The sequence below is a fragment of the Antechinus flavipes genome, chromosome 6, assembly GCF_016432865.1.
Source record: "Antechinus flavipes isolate AdamAnt ecotype Samford, QLD, Australia chromosome 6, AdamAnt_v2, whole genome shotgun sequence".
In the NCBI taxonomy this organism is placed as follows: Eukaryota; Metazoa; Chordata; class Mammalia; order Dasyuromorphia; family Dasyuridae; genus Antechinus; species Antechinus flavipes.
This window is the reverse complement of record NC_067403.1, coordinates 82,201,693-82,218,719: the sequence shown is the minus strand read 5'-3', so window position 1 is coordinate 82,218,719 and position 17,027 is coordinate 82,201,693. Positions and strand designations below refer to the sequence as shown.

General features: G+C 33.7%; 1 protein-coding gene across 1 annotated transcript in view; it reads right to left on the bottom strand.

Annotated features, from left to right (window-relative positions):
• LOC127541401 (uncharacterized) overlaps positions 1-17,027 on the bottom strand; it is a 142,304-nt gene that overhangs the window by 90,492 nt on the left and 34,785 nt on the right. Inside the window, exons 7-11 of the mRNA XM_051966684.1 lie at positions 14,192-14,280; positions 10,961-11,060; positions 9,673-9,716; positions 8,391-8,468; positions 2,148-2,344 (exon numbers count right to left, since the gene is read on the bottom strand). Coding sequence (XP_051822644.1) covers positions 2,148-2,344; positions 8,391-8,468; positions 9,673-9,716; positions 10,961-11,060; positions 14,192-14,280 — 508 coding nt within the window. The remainder of the gene's footprint in view (positions 1-2,147; positions 2,345-8,390; positions 8,469-9,672; positions 9,717-10,960; positions 11,061-14,191; positions 14,281-17,027) is intronic.

Sequence of the window (17,027 nt, the reverse complement as noted above, 5' to 3'; positions counted from 1 at the left end):
CATATAATCTTATTGCTTGGTTCAAATGACATTTTTTTTAACAAAATGATAAAGCAATGATTAACAGACAAAATCGGGGAAAGGCCTGGGAAACAACTACTGATTTAATAATTACAGATTATTTTCCATGATATTTAACTAAAAGAAGCCAAAACTTAAATTCAAAATCACAAATACTATTTTTAATCCTCAGCTTGTGTTGTGTACAAGGGAGTGGGCTGGGCCCAAAATTAGGGAGTCAGGAAAGTTAAATTTAGTTGGTAACAAAAATATTGAATGACAAAGTTAAGTCATAGGGAAAATGAGTTAAATGTTTTCGTTCACTGAAGCCAAAATAAATATTTTCTTTTAGGTTGGCACTATCAAAGTTTGGCCCAAACAGTTCCACTCACCATTTTCAAGGTACAGAACATCCTTTGGTGAAAATAGTTGCCAATTCTGAACATAAAGCCTTAGTAGGATGAAGACATATTCTTTAAGAAGCAACAAACTATAGTGAGAGGAGTGATAATTTGGGCATAAGTATGCCTGAGTCTGAATCCTGGCTCAGATGCCTAAAGCAAACTGGCTTTATATAAGTCACTTAGCCTTTCTTAACCCTAATGTTCTCATCTGTAGGATGGAGACAATAATTTTTATGCTACCTCAGTCATAGGAGTGTTGTGAGACTGAAACACGAGAAATCTTATCAAACATTTTGTAAACTAAAGTGCTAAAGAAATATCACTCTTGAGACAACTAGGTGACATGAACAGAGCAGTGGCCCTAGGTTCAGAAAGATCGGCCACAAAGACCAAGAACCCTGGACAAGTCACTTAATCTTCCCCCCCCCCAAAAAAAAAATCTGTTATTACTATTTTAAAATACACATGCCCCTTAGTAGAGCAGCCTGGAGGCACGGACTGGTGCTACTTAAATTTATGTGAATCTAGGTTCAAATCCCACTCTGCCACTTAATACCAAGGTGAGCATCACTGAAGCTTCAATTTCCCCATCTGTAAAGGGAGGATGGCAAAAGCTGTAATATATAAATCGTAGAGTTGTTATAATACTTTATGAACATGTTTTACAAACTTTAAAGTGCTATACAAATGCTAGTTATTATTATTGGTGCTTAGGAAAGATTCAAAATGTCTATAAGAGACACATATATACATAGATGTATATTTGTGTGTATGTGCATATATGTAAGATGATTTTAATTACAATTAGCAGTGACTTGCAAGTAATAGACACTTAATAAATGTTTTTACAACTTAATCTAAGTTCCTTTTGTCAGATGAGTGTTTCCCTCATTTTTTTTGGTAAACTTCTATAATACTTCTGTCTTTTCATTCAACAGAATTTCACCTTCATGTCAATATTTTTTATTTTGCCAATGGTTACAAATTACCAATTTGTTTTTAAATGTCCCCTAATAACTCACAAATTAATGAATAGTAACATGTACCATTAATTTGTAGTTTTTCTTTCTTCCTCAAATCATTAATAAATATAAAATATGATTAAACATGCCAATAAACCCTTAATGTTTTCAGGTATTTAAGTCATTCAAGTTCTGTCTTTTTATTCAGTCTAAAGGAAAGGACACAACAAAAAATTACAAAGTGGCCAATTTAATCTTGATATCACTTTAAAAATAGCTTCTAATAATTAAAGTTGTCCCCAAATGGATAAGGCCACAATGAGAGCAGGAGGATACCTTTCCTGGAATTCCTCAAGCAGAGGTTGAATGGCCCTTTGTAATAGTGGAAATTGTAAGGGAACAGTAAGGATTATAATGGAATAGTGGGGATTCTTTTGAAGCATGTGTGGGACTATTTGGCTTGTGGAGATCCCTTCTGAATCTCAAATTTCATGAGTCTGCAGATGTTTGACTAGGTTACCTCTCAAGAGCTAAGGAACTTCATTTATTCTCTTCTAAAAACGTCTCTAACTTATGTAATAATGGTTGTGACCAAAATTGTCAAGTTTCTAAATTGGACTTGGAGAAAATGGGACTTCAATTTGATAAACAACTAAATTTTTATCTGAAAATACATGTTCTATTTCAAATATCTGTCAGATTCTTTCTATATCTATCCACCCCAAATTTTTCCAAACCTATCTCCATATTTCTTTTTTTTAAGACATTAATGGTCACCAACCTGGAATTTCAGTAATAGTGACTTGAGAAAAGTCACAAGTCACATCTGGCAAGAGGTAGCGTTGAGGATTTCCTATTTCATACACCAGCTGCTCAGCCACAGTACCAAAAGAGACGAGGCCTCCTGTATCAGGAGGCTTGGACAGAACAAATTGTCCATCAGGAGAACATTCCACTATGGGAAATCCTATGTTGTGCCTAAGGAGTAAACAAAGGAAACCTTTTATAATTCAGAACACCTCGAGAGAAAAAAAAAGAACATTTTTTATGCGAAATAAAATGTTAGGGTGACACAATAGATACAGTTTTGGAGTTTGAATTAGAAAGACTTAGATCCTCTCATGGATACTTTAGCTGTGTTGACTGTGGACAAATCACTTAGCTTCTCTATATCTCAGTTTACTCACCTGTAAAATGAGGAATAACAACTTTTAAAGAAACAATCTTTTATGTTTATTTTGAGTATATATTCATATTGAGTAAGTACCATATACATGTATATCATCATCCTCATCATCATATAATAACGATCAATACTTATAATTTTGGGACTTGTGATTTCATTAGTGTGGATACTCCCTCCACTAAGACACAGTGCAACTCCTCTAAACCTTATTAAATAGTAGTCATGAGCATCTGGGACCAGATTCCTGATGATGAACTTCTCCAAAATATTCTCCAGATGACAGTTATCACCAGCCTTGGATTTAGGAGGTTTTAAAACTTGGGGAAATTCTCAGGAGTTTGTGCTGTGCTCCCATAGTATCTGAGAATTCAGTGTCAGTCTCAGTGGCCACTACATTGGAAATGGGCTCCAATGGAATTCACCATATTATGGTATATCATTATTCAATAAACTCTGTGAAACTGGCCACCCAAAGCAGAAAACAGAGAGTTAGCTTCAGAATCAGAAGTCCTGGGTTCAAGTTCTGGCTGTGTGATGGCTGGAAAATCACTTAAATTTCAGGCAATTCCCTAAGGCTCTATGTGAAGAGTAGTTGCCAACCTACATTGCCAAAGGGAGTTCTTTGCATTAATAAAATTACGTGTTTGGTCCAATTTCAGCCCTTGCTAAGCCATTTTCCCCATTTTGTTTCGCCATGTTCAATTACATTGTTACTTACCAAGCATCCTGAAATATTGAAAGTAAGATGCTCCTAGAACCCAAGGAGGAAAATCAAATCCCATAGTGGGGGGCTGATGGCTATGAAATGTGCCTCCATAGGATTTCACTTGGAAAGAAAGAGGAATCTAGTTCTTTCTAAAGTAAGAATGAAGGAGAATCCTGGCTTGGGTTCAAATATTTAAAATCGGGGATTTTTCATTCTTGTGGTTTTCCCTTTTGTTCTGATTCTTCTTTCTTTTTGAAATGTGAAAATATGTTTAATATGATTGTACATGTATAACCTAAATGGAAATCAAAATATTGTGAAAGTAAATATTAAAAACAAGTAAATAATTTTTAAAAAAAGAAAGAAAGAAAAAGGAATATCGGGGTGACAAAGCAGATGCTTACAGACCACAAAGAAAATCAGAAGAGGTTCATGAAGATGGTGACCCTGCCTTTGAACACCAAACAGGCCTGGAAGAAGGTCTTCATTGCCCTTTTTAAATTCCAGTGACACTCAGATTGCTTGTTCCTTTCTCTTAATGCCTTCCCCTCCCTTAATCTATGTGTAGACTCAAAATTTGGGGAACTGCTTTTTGTACAGGAGTAATGCAAAACAAGGGGAAGAGATAGAGAGCAATCTTTAGAGGGAAGCGAGTTGCAAATGAATATATACAGGTGGGTTCATTTAAAAACACATTTTAAAATTAGCCTAAGAGCATTACTGCTGGCTGTTTTTTGTTGTTTTCTTTTTTGATGGAGAGGGAATAATTCACTGATTACTAATCATGTTACATAAATGTTGAGTCCTGGAGATTATTTTGGTTTAAAAACAAATCCTTGGTTGCTATAGTGCGATTAACCAATAATTGGCTAATTGCATATACAATAGGCTTTTACCAGTTTTGCAATAATGGACTGACCTTCTAATTTAATGTTTTGATTTAATCTTATGTAATTAAAACATTTATCTTCCCACTAGCCTTCCAATAGTTTACTTCCACTTTTATATTCTAAGATCTCCCATCCTTGGCTTTCTGCACTTTATGCACCAACTCACAGCTGTCCCCCATAACTGGAATGCTCTGCTTTTGCATTCCTCTCTTCAAGACTCAGCTCCAATCCCACTTCCTCTAAAAGGCCTTTCTTAGCCCTCTTCCCCTACCTAACAAGTTCTCTCTGAGATTGCTTTCCTAGTTGCTTACATATTATTTCCTCCATAAGAATGAGCTCCTTGAAGACAGGATCCGTTTTTGCCTTTCTTTTTTATCCCCAATATTTTGTTCAGTACCTCCATATAGTAAGCACTTAATGAATGCTCTTGACTATCATTTGCAAAACACAGTGTCAGGAGCTGGAGAATCCAACAGATAGAACACAGACTGTTTCTTAAACAATTTACAATCTAATATGGAAGGGCAGTGCAGTATGTGGCCAATAAGACAAGACAAAAAGTGTCAGCTGTAAAAGAGAGACCAGGGAATGTGAGCCCTATGAGAAATCTGGGTGAGTGGAGGTCATGTTCACCTGGAAGCTGGAGACACTAAGACTTACTTATAGACACCTTTTGCAGGAACCTCTGTAGGGGTCCTGCAATGCAGATGGTCCAGTCCAGGGATACAGAATATCAGTCATCAATCGGTCATTTCTGGGCAACGTTAGGAAGAATATGGCTTCCAGGAATAGAATGACTGATGCTACTGCCTATGTTTGGCTTTATCTCACATCTGGAATAATGTATTCATTTCTGGACACAATGGTTTAAAGAATAATGTTGATGAGTCATATAAGTGGGTAGTGAAGAGTCATGAATTCAGAACAAATGAAGACTTGGTTGCTGGAATTGGGCATCTAAGAAAGGAAGATGCACGGAGAACATGATAATTTGAGTATTTGAAAGGGCTGTCATTAAAAGGGGAGATTAGGTCTTTTCTGTATTCTACCCAGAAGAAATAAGTAGAGGTTTAAAGAGAAATGTAGGCAAGATATCAGAGAGAACTTCCTAACCATTATAGTTGTCCCAAAAACTCTCCTTGAGAGGGGGTGAATTCTCTGTCTTTGGGGATTTTTAAGTAGAGGCTAGAAAGTTACTTGTTAAGTATGTCATAGTGGAGATTCTTCCCTGTATGGGTGGACTAACTTATTGGTGAGATCTCTTCCAACCCTCAGTCTGTGATTCTGTCAAAATAAAAGAGCTAAGAAACAGAAAGAGAAAGCCAAAAATGGGATTAAAAAAGCAGTTTGTTTTCAGGGAACACAAAGAGTATGAGAGGGAGACCAGTGAGATAAAGGTGAACATGTGCAAAAATGTTTGTGGCAGCCCTTTTTGTAGAGGCAAGGAAGTGGAAAATGAGTGGATGTTCATCAGTTGGGGAATGGTTGAATAAGTTATGTTTATAAATATATATACACACATATAAGTTATATATATTATGTGAATGTTATAGAATATTATTGTTCTATAAGAAACAATCAGCAGGGTGATTTCAGAGACCTGGAAAGACTTACATGAACTGATGCTAAGTGATGTGAGTAGAATCAAGGGAATATACATAGCAACAAGAAGACTATACAATAATTGACTCTGACAGATGTGGCTCTTTTCAACAGCAAAGTGATGCAGACCAGTTCCAATGGTCTTGTGATGGAGAGAGCCATCTGCATCCAGATAGAGGACTGTGGGAACTTAATGTGGATTATAACAATACTTTCACTTTTTGGTTATTGTTTGCTTGCATTGTTCTTTCTCATTTTTTCTTTTTTATCTGATTTTTCTTGTGCAGCAAGATAATTGTGAAAATATGTATAGAAGAATTGCACATGCTTAACATTTAGATTACTTGCTGTGGTGTGGTTTGGGGAAGGGAGGGAGAAAAAATCTGGAAGACAAGGTTTTGCAAGGGAGAATGTTGAAAACTATCTGTGCATATATTTTGAAAATAAAAAAAAGGCTTTAATAAAAAGAGATACCACTTATCTTGGGTATCCCTCAAAAATCTATCCTGAATTCCCTTCGTTTCTCTCTATTTACTATCATACTTGGTGATCTTATAAGCTTCCACAGGTTAAATTATAAGCTCTGTGAAGATGATTCTCAGATCTGCTTTGTTGTTGTTGAGTCCTTTAAATCATATCTGATTCTTCTTGACCCCCTTTGGGACTTTTTTTGGCAAAGATACTAAAGCAATTGATCATTTCCTTCTCCAGTTCATTTTATAAATGAAAAACGGAGGCAAAGGGGGTCACACAGCTAAGAAATTTCTAAGGCAAGAGCTGATCTCATGGAAGATGAATTTTCCTGATTTTGGGCCCTCAACTGCCTTTAATTTCTTTCCTAATGTCTAGGCTCACATCACCAAAAGCCTATTAAACATCTATATTTAATAGATAAACTCATCATCTCCACCAGAATTCCATGTCTTTCTCCATGACCCCCCAGCCTTCCCTTCTTTTGAATTACTCTTGGGGTAAATTCTCTCAGTCACCCAGGCTTGCTAATTTGGTGTCTGGCTCTTCCTGAACACATTTAGGGGTTTTCTGGGCAGAGATACTGAAACAATTTTTGCCATTTCCTTCTCCAATTCATTTTATAGATGAAGAAACTAAAAGGAACAGGGTTAAGTGACTTGCCAAGAGACAGCTAGTTAAGTGTCTGAGGCCAAATTTGAACTCATGGAAGATGAATCTTACTAACTTTAGGCAAAGCCCTCTATCCACTGCACCACCTACCTGCCTTTTCTTTGTATATCTAGTGCTCAGCACAGTGCCTGGTATTACTTAGGCAATAAACAAGTATTTTATTAATACTTGATTGATTGAGATTAGAAAGACAGATTGGAACCAGACTGTTGATGTTCTTAAATGCCAGAATAAGTAGTTCATTCTCTAATAGAAAATGGGAAACCACCAAAGATAGAAAATGTATTTTCTTTCCTTAAACAACTTAGTTGTAGAAAGTTATATCATATTATGGTCATTGGAAATACAAGAAACAAACAGGATCTATGTCAATCTAGATCCAGCTAGATATTGGTCTACATTACAGAGACTTTTATTTTTTACAAATTGACAATTATTCTATTGAGAATTTTCTTAAACTTTTAAAAGACAGCAACTAAAATATTTAAAATGTTTTCTAGATAGAGAGCTTCATAGTTTACTATTCTCACTGGAACTTAATGGATTAGTTTAAAAAGAAATAATCACAATATTGGGGTGAAAATTACTTTTTTTTAAACAATAGCTACAATTCTTTACTAAATCTCTCATAAAAGGCGGAACTGAAAAGTTCCACATTGTGTAGCTGGGGCACATGTTTGGAGGCAGCTAAGTGGTGCATCAGGTAAAAGTTCTGGACCTGCATTTCATTATGACCTCAGACATTCACTAGCTGTATAGTTCTAGGCAAGTCACTTTACCTTTGCATCTGAAGGAATAAAAGAATAAGAAGTTACTCTCTTAAAATGGTCTTTGATTTGCATAGAGGAAGAGTGAGAGAGAAGACTGAAGAGAAGGCTGGAAGTCCAGTTGTGAAGGATCTCAAATGACAAAAACAAGGAGCCTGAACTATACCTGAACTATGGTTTAAGAGTGAATGGCGCATCTTACTGCATGACAATATTCATAAAATAATCTTCTCGGGGTTCATGTTGTGAAACTATATTGAAGGCAGGGCACTTTAACATCTTTCATCCCTTTTCAGAAATAAAGCCTCAAAGATGAACCAGTTTTATATTAAATTCCTATACCTGGTCTTATGAAGACTGAGACCTCAGACTTTTTGTAATTATTTCTGAAAAAGAGAAACTCTTTTTTATCTTTTGGATGATAAAAACAACAACAATAACAATAATTGGAGTTAATTGTCCAAATAGAGGAAACAAAGGTATAGCATCCATAAAGATACAATGAAAATTCTCCCCTAATTAGGCTCTGAAATTTAGTAAATTAATCATAAAATCTATTAATAAAATATGAAAGACATTAAGATAATTCTGCAATAAATAACCCTAGTTATTTTATTTTGTTATATTTATTCTTATTACTATGTTTTATATATTTATTATATTTTAGAGCCATATAATCTAGTTTCTTTCCTCTGCTGTAACAGAGTATACATATATTAAATAATCTTACCAGTCTGGCACCATATGCCAGTCAGTATATATTCCACCAGTACACTGAGCACCACATTCAATGAGGTGGCCTGCAAGACTGCAAAACAAACAGAAATAATCTGTCATTAGCCATGATAGACAAAACTTTTCTTTCTTTTTTTTTAAAAAACGTTTTAATTTTCAAAAGATTTACATGGATAATTTTTCAACATTAACCCTTGCTAAACCTTGTGTGCCAATTTACCCTCTTCCCCCATCCCCTCCCCTAGACAGCAAGTAATCCAATATATGTTAAATATGGTAGAAATATATGTTAAATCCACTATATACATACATATTTATACAATTATCTTGCTACACAAGAAAAATCAAGTCAAAAAGGAAAAAAAATGAGAAAGAAAATAAAATGCAAGCAAACAACAACAAAAAGAGTGAAAATGCTATGTTGGGATCCACCCTCAGTTTCACAGTTCTCTCTCTGGGTGCAGATGACTTTCTTCATCACGAGATCATTGGGACTGGTTTGAATCATCTCATTGTTGAAAAGAGCCACATCTATCAGAATTGATCATTGTGTAATCTTGTTGCCATTAAACAAAAACTTTTCAACATAAAATTGAAGTAAAAAGGAGCAAAAATGAAACTATATTTAAAAAAAACTAAAATGTACTATAGCTAAAAAGTAGCTTTACATAGATTATTTAGTTTATATAGATTACCTACATTTTAAAAGTCAGCTAATGTTTAAGTTTGACTATTAATTGAAGGAAGGCCTATATGGTAGAAAGATGACAGGATTTGGAGTCAGGAGGAAATTGAGATTTGATCCTCATTTCTACCATTTACTGTAAGCATTATCACTATGAGCAAGCCCCTGAATCTAAGTCTTCTTACCTATAAATGCAAATGGTAATATCTATGGAATCTACTTTCACCAAGTTATTATGAGGATCAAATGAAATAATATAAAAGTTTTAGTCAATATTTAAATGTCGTGTACATGTAAATAATTACTTTCTAGCACCCTTTCTATTGTAGGTGCTTTAAAAGGTTTTTATTCTACTGAATTCAAGACGGTAGATACAGTAACATAATTTGATATAGCATAGCTGTCATTTCCTATTGATATACTGTATATTCAATGCTTTTATAAATTAATCATGATTAATGTTTATTATTTTTAACAAATCCAGAGCAACATCAGAGAAGACATACCAAATATTTTACATTTGAAAACAGCTTCATTAAACTATTGTTTTGTGATAAAAAAACAGGGAAAACAGTTAAATTAAAAGATTTACCTTCCAGCTGCAAGTGAGTCAAAGTCATTTCTACTCCAACCAAACTGTAAGGGGAAAATTAAATGTAAAGGTATAAAAATATTTTCTATTATATAAAACCCTTCTGTAAATAGAATCAGTGCCTAATATGTTATTACTATGAAATTAAAATAACTTATCAATACAAATGAAAATAAAATTAAAGCTTCTGAAGTGACCAAAATCAAAACTTCTTATAAATATTTATATATAAATATAATGACCAAAATTATTGGTACTAGGACAAATCAATTGTCTTTGGGATAAGTCTTGTAAGTTAGCAACATCAAATGACCTTTGAAATATTACAATTTCCTCCATGAACCATTCTTTAACCACCTTTCCCCCAATTACCAATAATTGTTTCTCCTCAGATTACTTATATTGACTTAATCCCCTGTGCAAAGTATATCCTTATAATAAAACAGACTCTCTAAGGGCAGCAATTCTAGAGTTGTTGTAAGGATCAAATGAAACAGCGTATGTAAAGTGCTCTTCAAACCTGAAAGTACTATGTACACACACATTAGCTATTATTTGTAGTGTATTGTAATTAAGATGCAAAAATTATTTTAAATGATCAACATTAATAATGGATTATTTAAAAGTTGTGTTTTTAAAAAAAACATATATTTTAGTTGGGTTTAAGAATAAAAAAGTTTTTAAAGAGCAGACATATCAGCTTAACATTATATGAAAAAGAAATTCAGTTTTTTAAATTAAAAAACTGTATGTCTGCTTGAATACTGTATAGTTTTCAGTATCAAGAAAATAATTCACACCTACCAGATCATATTCTTATTTTTTAAAAATGGGAGGGATACAAAACATTAAAATTTCCCTTCAAAATTTGAACCTCTTGCAATGAGTTTTCCTTTGAAATCTTACTTGAGAAATATTAAGCTCGAATGAAACATGTAGAAGAGACAACTCCCATTTTATTAATGAATCAAAAACTCTTAGTGCCACCCTGTGGTCAACTTCAAAAGGGGAAAATATATACAAAAATGGACAAAAGGTTAACTCATTGGTTTTTCTGATATATGCAAAAAAATTAAAAATAAAAGAGCCTTACAACTTTTCTTATTATTTATTAAATGGTTAAAATAAAGATTTGTGCTTTCAATATTTTAAAAAAATGTAATTGATATTTGAAAAATTAAGACAGATTTAATCATTTTTCAAAAGACTTTATCTGTTGCTAATAATGATGATCGATTTAACATTATCAGTGTGTTTCAACTCATTTCCTAAAAGCAAATAAATTTACCGAATGAATGAGTGGTCCTAACACAACAGCACTGTCCACACATCGGCCAGTCAAAACAATGTCAGCCCCCAAGTCAAGGGCTCGGCTTATTGGTCTTGCACTGTGGGAAACAATGGAAACTTCTATTAATTATGTTCATCAAGGTTAGTTTTAGGTTTCTGTTTTTAAATGACCAAAACATCTCAGTATTTCATTTGCCAATGCCCCACATGTAGCAGATACTTATTTATTCAATTTGATTTGCTGAACTGAATTTCACTCACTGATTCTTCCATATTTTGTATTATTCAATCTGTAAAATGATGTCATCAAAAAGATTTCTCAATTATCCTTCATTTTACATGAAGAAAACTCAGCATTTTCCCTAGAATTACATCTAAACAAACTATTCACATTTAGATTTTACTTCTGCAAATAAGGTACTTATTTTCCCCTTTTTTTCTTTTTTTTAAAGATTTATTGATGTCTTTTAAAATTCTTAGCTTTCGTCCCTACACATTGAACCTTCTCTTATGGAAAAAAAATTAAACAAATAAAGAAAGTTAAGCAAAATAATAATTAAGAAGCATTTATTAAGCTCTTTATATTCTAGGCACTGCATCCCAAACTAGAGTTAAATACATCACTAATTCAGCATCAACAAGAATCCACTGAACATAAGACTATATATGGGTTACTCACCAGTTACAAAGACATATGGTCCTTGTTTTCAAGGAGGTCATAATCTAGTTAGAGAATTAGGAAATACAGATAAAAAGAAAAAATGAAAGATAGTATATGCTAAGGGGTACATAAATGCGACAGATAATAAATGGTTAGAAGGGTTAAAAGGAGGGCTTCATCATCAAGGACCTGTAGCTAAAGAAGCCCTCCCACTAAAAGTGAAGTTTATGTTAACTTGGAAAGAAGAGAAAGACTTACATAAGACAGAAGAGTGGGTGAACATCATTGGCATTCCAGGAAAAAGAGAATAAGGTAGGCAAAATTTTCTTAGGAGGGAATTTAAATGGGGCATTTGAAAAACAAACTTTAATTGGAACTAAGGAAAGTAGGGGTTGATGAGAGCTGAACTGGGGAGGGCTATGGATTTTGGCCTAAGAAGCGTGGACTTGATAGTGTAGACTAGACTCAATTTCATATCATAATGCAATTATATGCATTATTTTTCCTTGATAGAATGTAGGTATGTTCTTCAAGGGCACGCACTGTGTATTTGTTTTGACACATTTTTATGTGTCATAGATGTCTCTGCTAGTGCCGTGAAGCTTATGGAGCCCTTTGCAGAGTAAGGTTTTAAAATGCAAACATAGAATACACAAGATTGGAAAGGAAATCAATTATTTTAAAATGTAGTTATCAAATTTTTAAAAAGTTAATGGTGCCCACCAAGGATTGGAATTGAGGAAATGTCCATCAATTGGAGAATGGATGAATAAGTTGTGATATATGATTGTAATGGAATATTACTGTAGTATAAGAAATGATGAGTAGGATGATTTCAGAAAGCCTGGGGAAGATTTATAAGAAGTGATACAAAGTGAAGTGAGTGGAACAAGGGGAACATTATACACAATAACTGCAATGTTTGTTATATGATGATCAATAGCGAATAACTTAGCTATTTTCAGCAATGCAATGATCTAAGGCAATTCCAAAGGACTTATGATAAAAAATGCTTTCCATTTCCAGAGGAAGAACTGATGGAATTTAAATACAGATCAAAGCATCCTATTTTTTATTTTATTTTTTGTTTTGATTGATTTTTCTTCCACAACATAACTAATGTAGAAATGTTTTAATTGTACATGTATAACTTATATCAGAATGCTTACTGTCTTAGGGATGGAGAAAGAGGCAGTAAAGATAGAATTTGAAACTCAAAATTGAAAAAAATGTTAAAATTGTATTTGCATATAATTGCATATAATTGAGGAAAATAAAATATTATTTTAAAAAACAGTGTTAATGGACCCCAGGAAAAAATGAATTCTGCTAAAGATTATGAAGTACCACTGATGCTTTCTGAACAAAAATGATGCACAAGAGCCATACTCTGATTCCTCACCATGGGATATGCTCCTAATGAAAAGTTTCATCAGCCATACAATGACTATCCAACATAAAACTAAGGAGGAGTTTATCACCATGATCCCATTTCACAGGATAGATAGATTGTTGTAGTGGAAAGAAACTGGATATAAGGAAACATGCAGTGTTCTGTATGAGAAGGCTTGGTTAGCAGAGAAGGAGTAATGGGGATAGAAAGGAAGAGACAAATTCAAGAAATGTTAGTTATAAAAAAGAAAGAAGTAGCTGTCTGAACTTGAATGTTCTTTCCTGCCATCTCACCTAATTGAAAGCAATTTCTTCCCTTCTTAAATTTCTTGCCATACTTTCCTTGGACCTTTACTTTGTACTTATCACATCTTCTCTTTTATCATTTATGAATAAGATCTCCCTCCAAGTGAACCCCTTGGGAAGAGGGTCTTTGTCCTAGAATTAAAGCATCCCCTTCTACTTAGGGTAGTACCACTCATTAATGAGGATTTATCAAGCACTGTGCTAAGAGACAGGGATACATAGACAAAACAAATACACAGTGCATGTTCTTAAAGAACTTACATGCATTTTATCAAGAAAAAATAATGCATATTATTGTATTATGATATGAAAAAAACAAAGTAATTACAAAGCAATTTGGGGGGGAGCAACTTGGGGAATTAATCTTGTGTAGGTTAAACTGAGTCTTAAAAGAGCTAGAGTCCAAGAGGGAGAGGTGAGAATGGATATAGTACAGTCAGGTGAAGAGAAGGCAGAGAACAAGTGCTCATCAAATGTTTTTTAAATTTAAATCACTCAGTGACCTAATGGAATGAGAGAGAAAAAGAATCTGGGATCACTCCATCAGTGGAAGGCAGCACTGATAAATAGAGTTGCGAAGAGCAATTGGGTATGAAAAAAATTTTTATGCTTATTAAGTTGAAGTAATAAAAACCATATGAAAATATTTAGAATGAATGAATGATATGGAGAGATCAAAGCAAAAGGTATAGATCAATGGTATAGAAGTCATTTTATCTAAGAAATAAAATACATAAGATGAGGTAGTACAGGTATCTCTTAAATATCCTTTTCCTCTTAAAATGAAACAAAATCTGTATGGCAAAGTTTCACTTTAATTGCAGACCTCAGACTGCCAAAGGAAAAAATATAAGGAAAAAAAAAACTTACCCAAGATATACATTCATACTTTGAATGGTGTCTGGAAATGGCTTTCCATTCTCAATATCTGTAATCCCTGATCCTTTTAGGTTATCTTTCTGTTAAGAAATTCAAACATACAGTATTTTACAAAATCTATTTATAAAGGGATTAATGGCAATCAAACTCCATAAAAAGATGACTTGGTTATTGGCACATATTACATTACAATAGTAATACAAATTAAAAAATAGTCAGAATCCATTTCAATTTTTTCTTTAGTAAGGTTACTATAACACATTCATGTATTCTGGTCAAGAATATTTTCTTTATTTTCTTTGTTGATATGGAAACAATAAATTTCCATGTAACCATTTTTGAAGGCTCACAAACTTGAAAGGGACCTCAGAATTTCTCTAGATAAATCTTATTTTGTAGATAAAGTGAGGTAACATAAGTGATTTAGCCAGTGATACAGGTAGCAAGTATCAAAAGTGGGATTTGAAACCCAGAACTAATGTTCTTTCCACTGGACCACATCATCTCTCATTCATAAAGCCGCATTCATTTAATAGTCAATCCAATCTAACATGATGGAGATATTTTAGTAAAGTTTTTTTTTTTTTTTTTGGTCAGAAAGACTTCACATAGAAAATGATACTTAAGCTGAATTTTGAAAGAAACTAAGATTTCTTCTATTATTATTAATTTTTTTTGTGTGTATGAGACCACTGGGATTAAGTAATTTGGTCAAGGTCATACAGCTATGAAATATTAAATATCTGAGCCTGAATTTGCATTTGTGGCCTCTTGACTCCAGGGCTGGTGCTGTATCTATTCATTAATAATAATAATAACTAGCAGAATGATCAACAGTTTAAGAAGCACTTTACAAAAGCTCTATCACCAGATCTTTACAACAATCCTAGAAGGAAGATGCTATTTTATTATCCTCATTTTACAGATAAGGAAACTGAGACTAAGTGATTAAGTGAGTGGTTAAGTGCCCAAGATCACATAGGTAATAAATGGCTGAGCCAGGATTTGAACCTTTACCCCATTCAATGATCTCTCTGTCCATTACACCACCTAGTGAGGTAAAGGGGGAAAACATTTTAGGCAGAAGGGATAGTGTTCTGTAGGAGAAGCAGTAAAAAGACCCCTTTGGCTGGCCTGAAAAATTATTAACCCTATTTGAGACAGGGAAAGTAAGGGTTAAGTATGCTCCTGATTGCACAGCTACTAATTATTGGAAGTAAGATTCACATCCAGATTTCCTGACTCCCCAGTAGAAAAGTCTTCCCATGGCATTGTACTGTCTCAAAATAGTATGCTGAGGACTTTTTTTTCCTAATCTGTTCTTTAGGGGTTTTTGATTTAGATAACAAACTAGCTAAAGAAGGACTGCTAGTGCATCTTCACTATGACCAGTCCCAAAGATTAATAACATCGTAAACAAAACAAAAAAAATCTGGGAAAGATATCAAAGAGGACAAAAGAACTTCAGAAGGCCTAAAATCAAAGCAATAAGCAAGGCTTTTGGAAATATTTGGACTTATCAACTAAAATATAAATAAGAGGCAAATTCATGAATTAATTTTTAACTTGGACTACAGAAAATCTTTGGTAGTAAAAATGATAATAGAGTAACAAGACAGACAATAGAGATATGCTGTGACCCTCTTGTTTAGTCACTAAAACAGATTCAACTCTTTATTCAAGAAAGAACTGGAATATAATCAAATCTTTTTAAAAAAGCATTTTTCTTGTAAACGAGAAAACTGAGGATTTGAGATAGCCAGGTGGTACAGTGGATATAGCCTTGGAAGTAGGAATACATTGTTCAAATGACCTAGAGACTTACTAGTTGTATACCCCAGACAAATCACTTAAATCTCTGCTTTCCTGTTTTCTCATCTGTAAAACAGGGATAATAATAGTACTTATCTCCCAGAGTTGTTGTGAGGATCAAAAGAGATAATATATGTAAAGGGCTTTGGAAACCTTGCCATATTAATGCTAGCTATGATGATGATGGTGAAAAAGAATTGCTTCCTCAGGAAAGGAAAAAATGCTTGGCCACTGTCACATATGGCATTCTGTTACAAATACAAAAAATCTTCTGTTGTTGAATAATGGTGATATTGTTAAAATATTTTTTTATCTAGCAAGTAGTTAATACATCTAGCTCAGGAGACTCAATCCCAGATCTACTTTTCAGATCAACACTCTAATTGTGTGATCATAATTAAGTCATTTATCATATCTCAGTATCAGATTCATCATTTGTAAAATGGAGATTATAATAGTTGCACTTATTTTATAGATGAGGAGACTGAGATCCAGAGAGATTATATCCTGGGGTATACGAATAGTAATGCCCAAAGGAAACTATACTTTGATTGCTGAAACTTAGCAAGAGATCTTGGTATTTATGGGTTAGATTTCTTCTTTATGGCCTATGTTTTAAACCTAAATCACTCTGACTTTCATTGATGAACCAACAACAGATCCCAGCCCCAAGCCTCACTTGGTCATTGTTTGGATGCTGATGGCTCAGAGTGGGTATAAATAATAATTGTTTCTGTTTTGGTCAGAAACCCTGAGAATCCTTATCTCCCTGATGATTTTTTTTTAAGTAAAAGCGGTCATTCTTTGCCTCATTTTTTACTTAACCTTAATCACTGGATCTAGAAAAGATCTTAGTTTGAAAAGACTAAGACCTCCCACTGCATCCCATCTCCAATAATACTGAGCTATATCTGGTCATTAGATCCAGATGGTTCCAGAGAAGAAAGTGAGTTTGATGAATCTGCAAATCCTTTTATACTTAGATCCAGTTCACTAGCAAGTCATGGAATCTCCT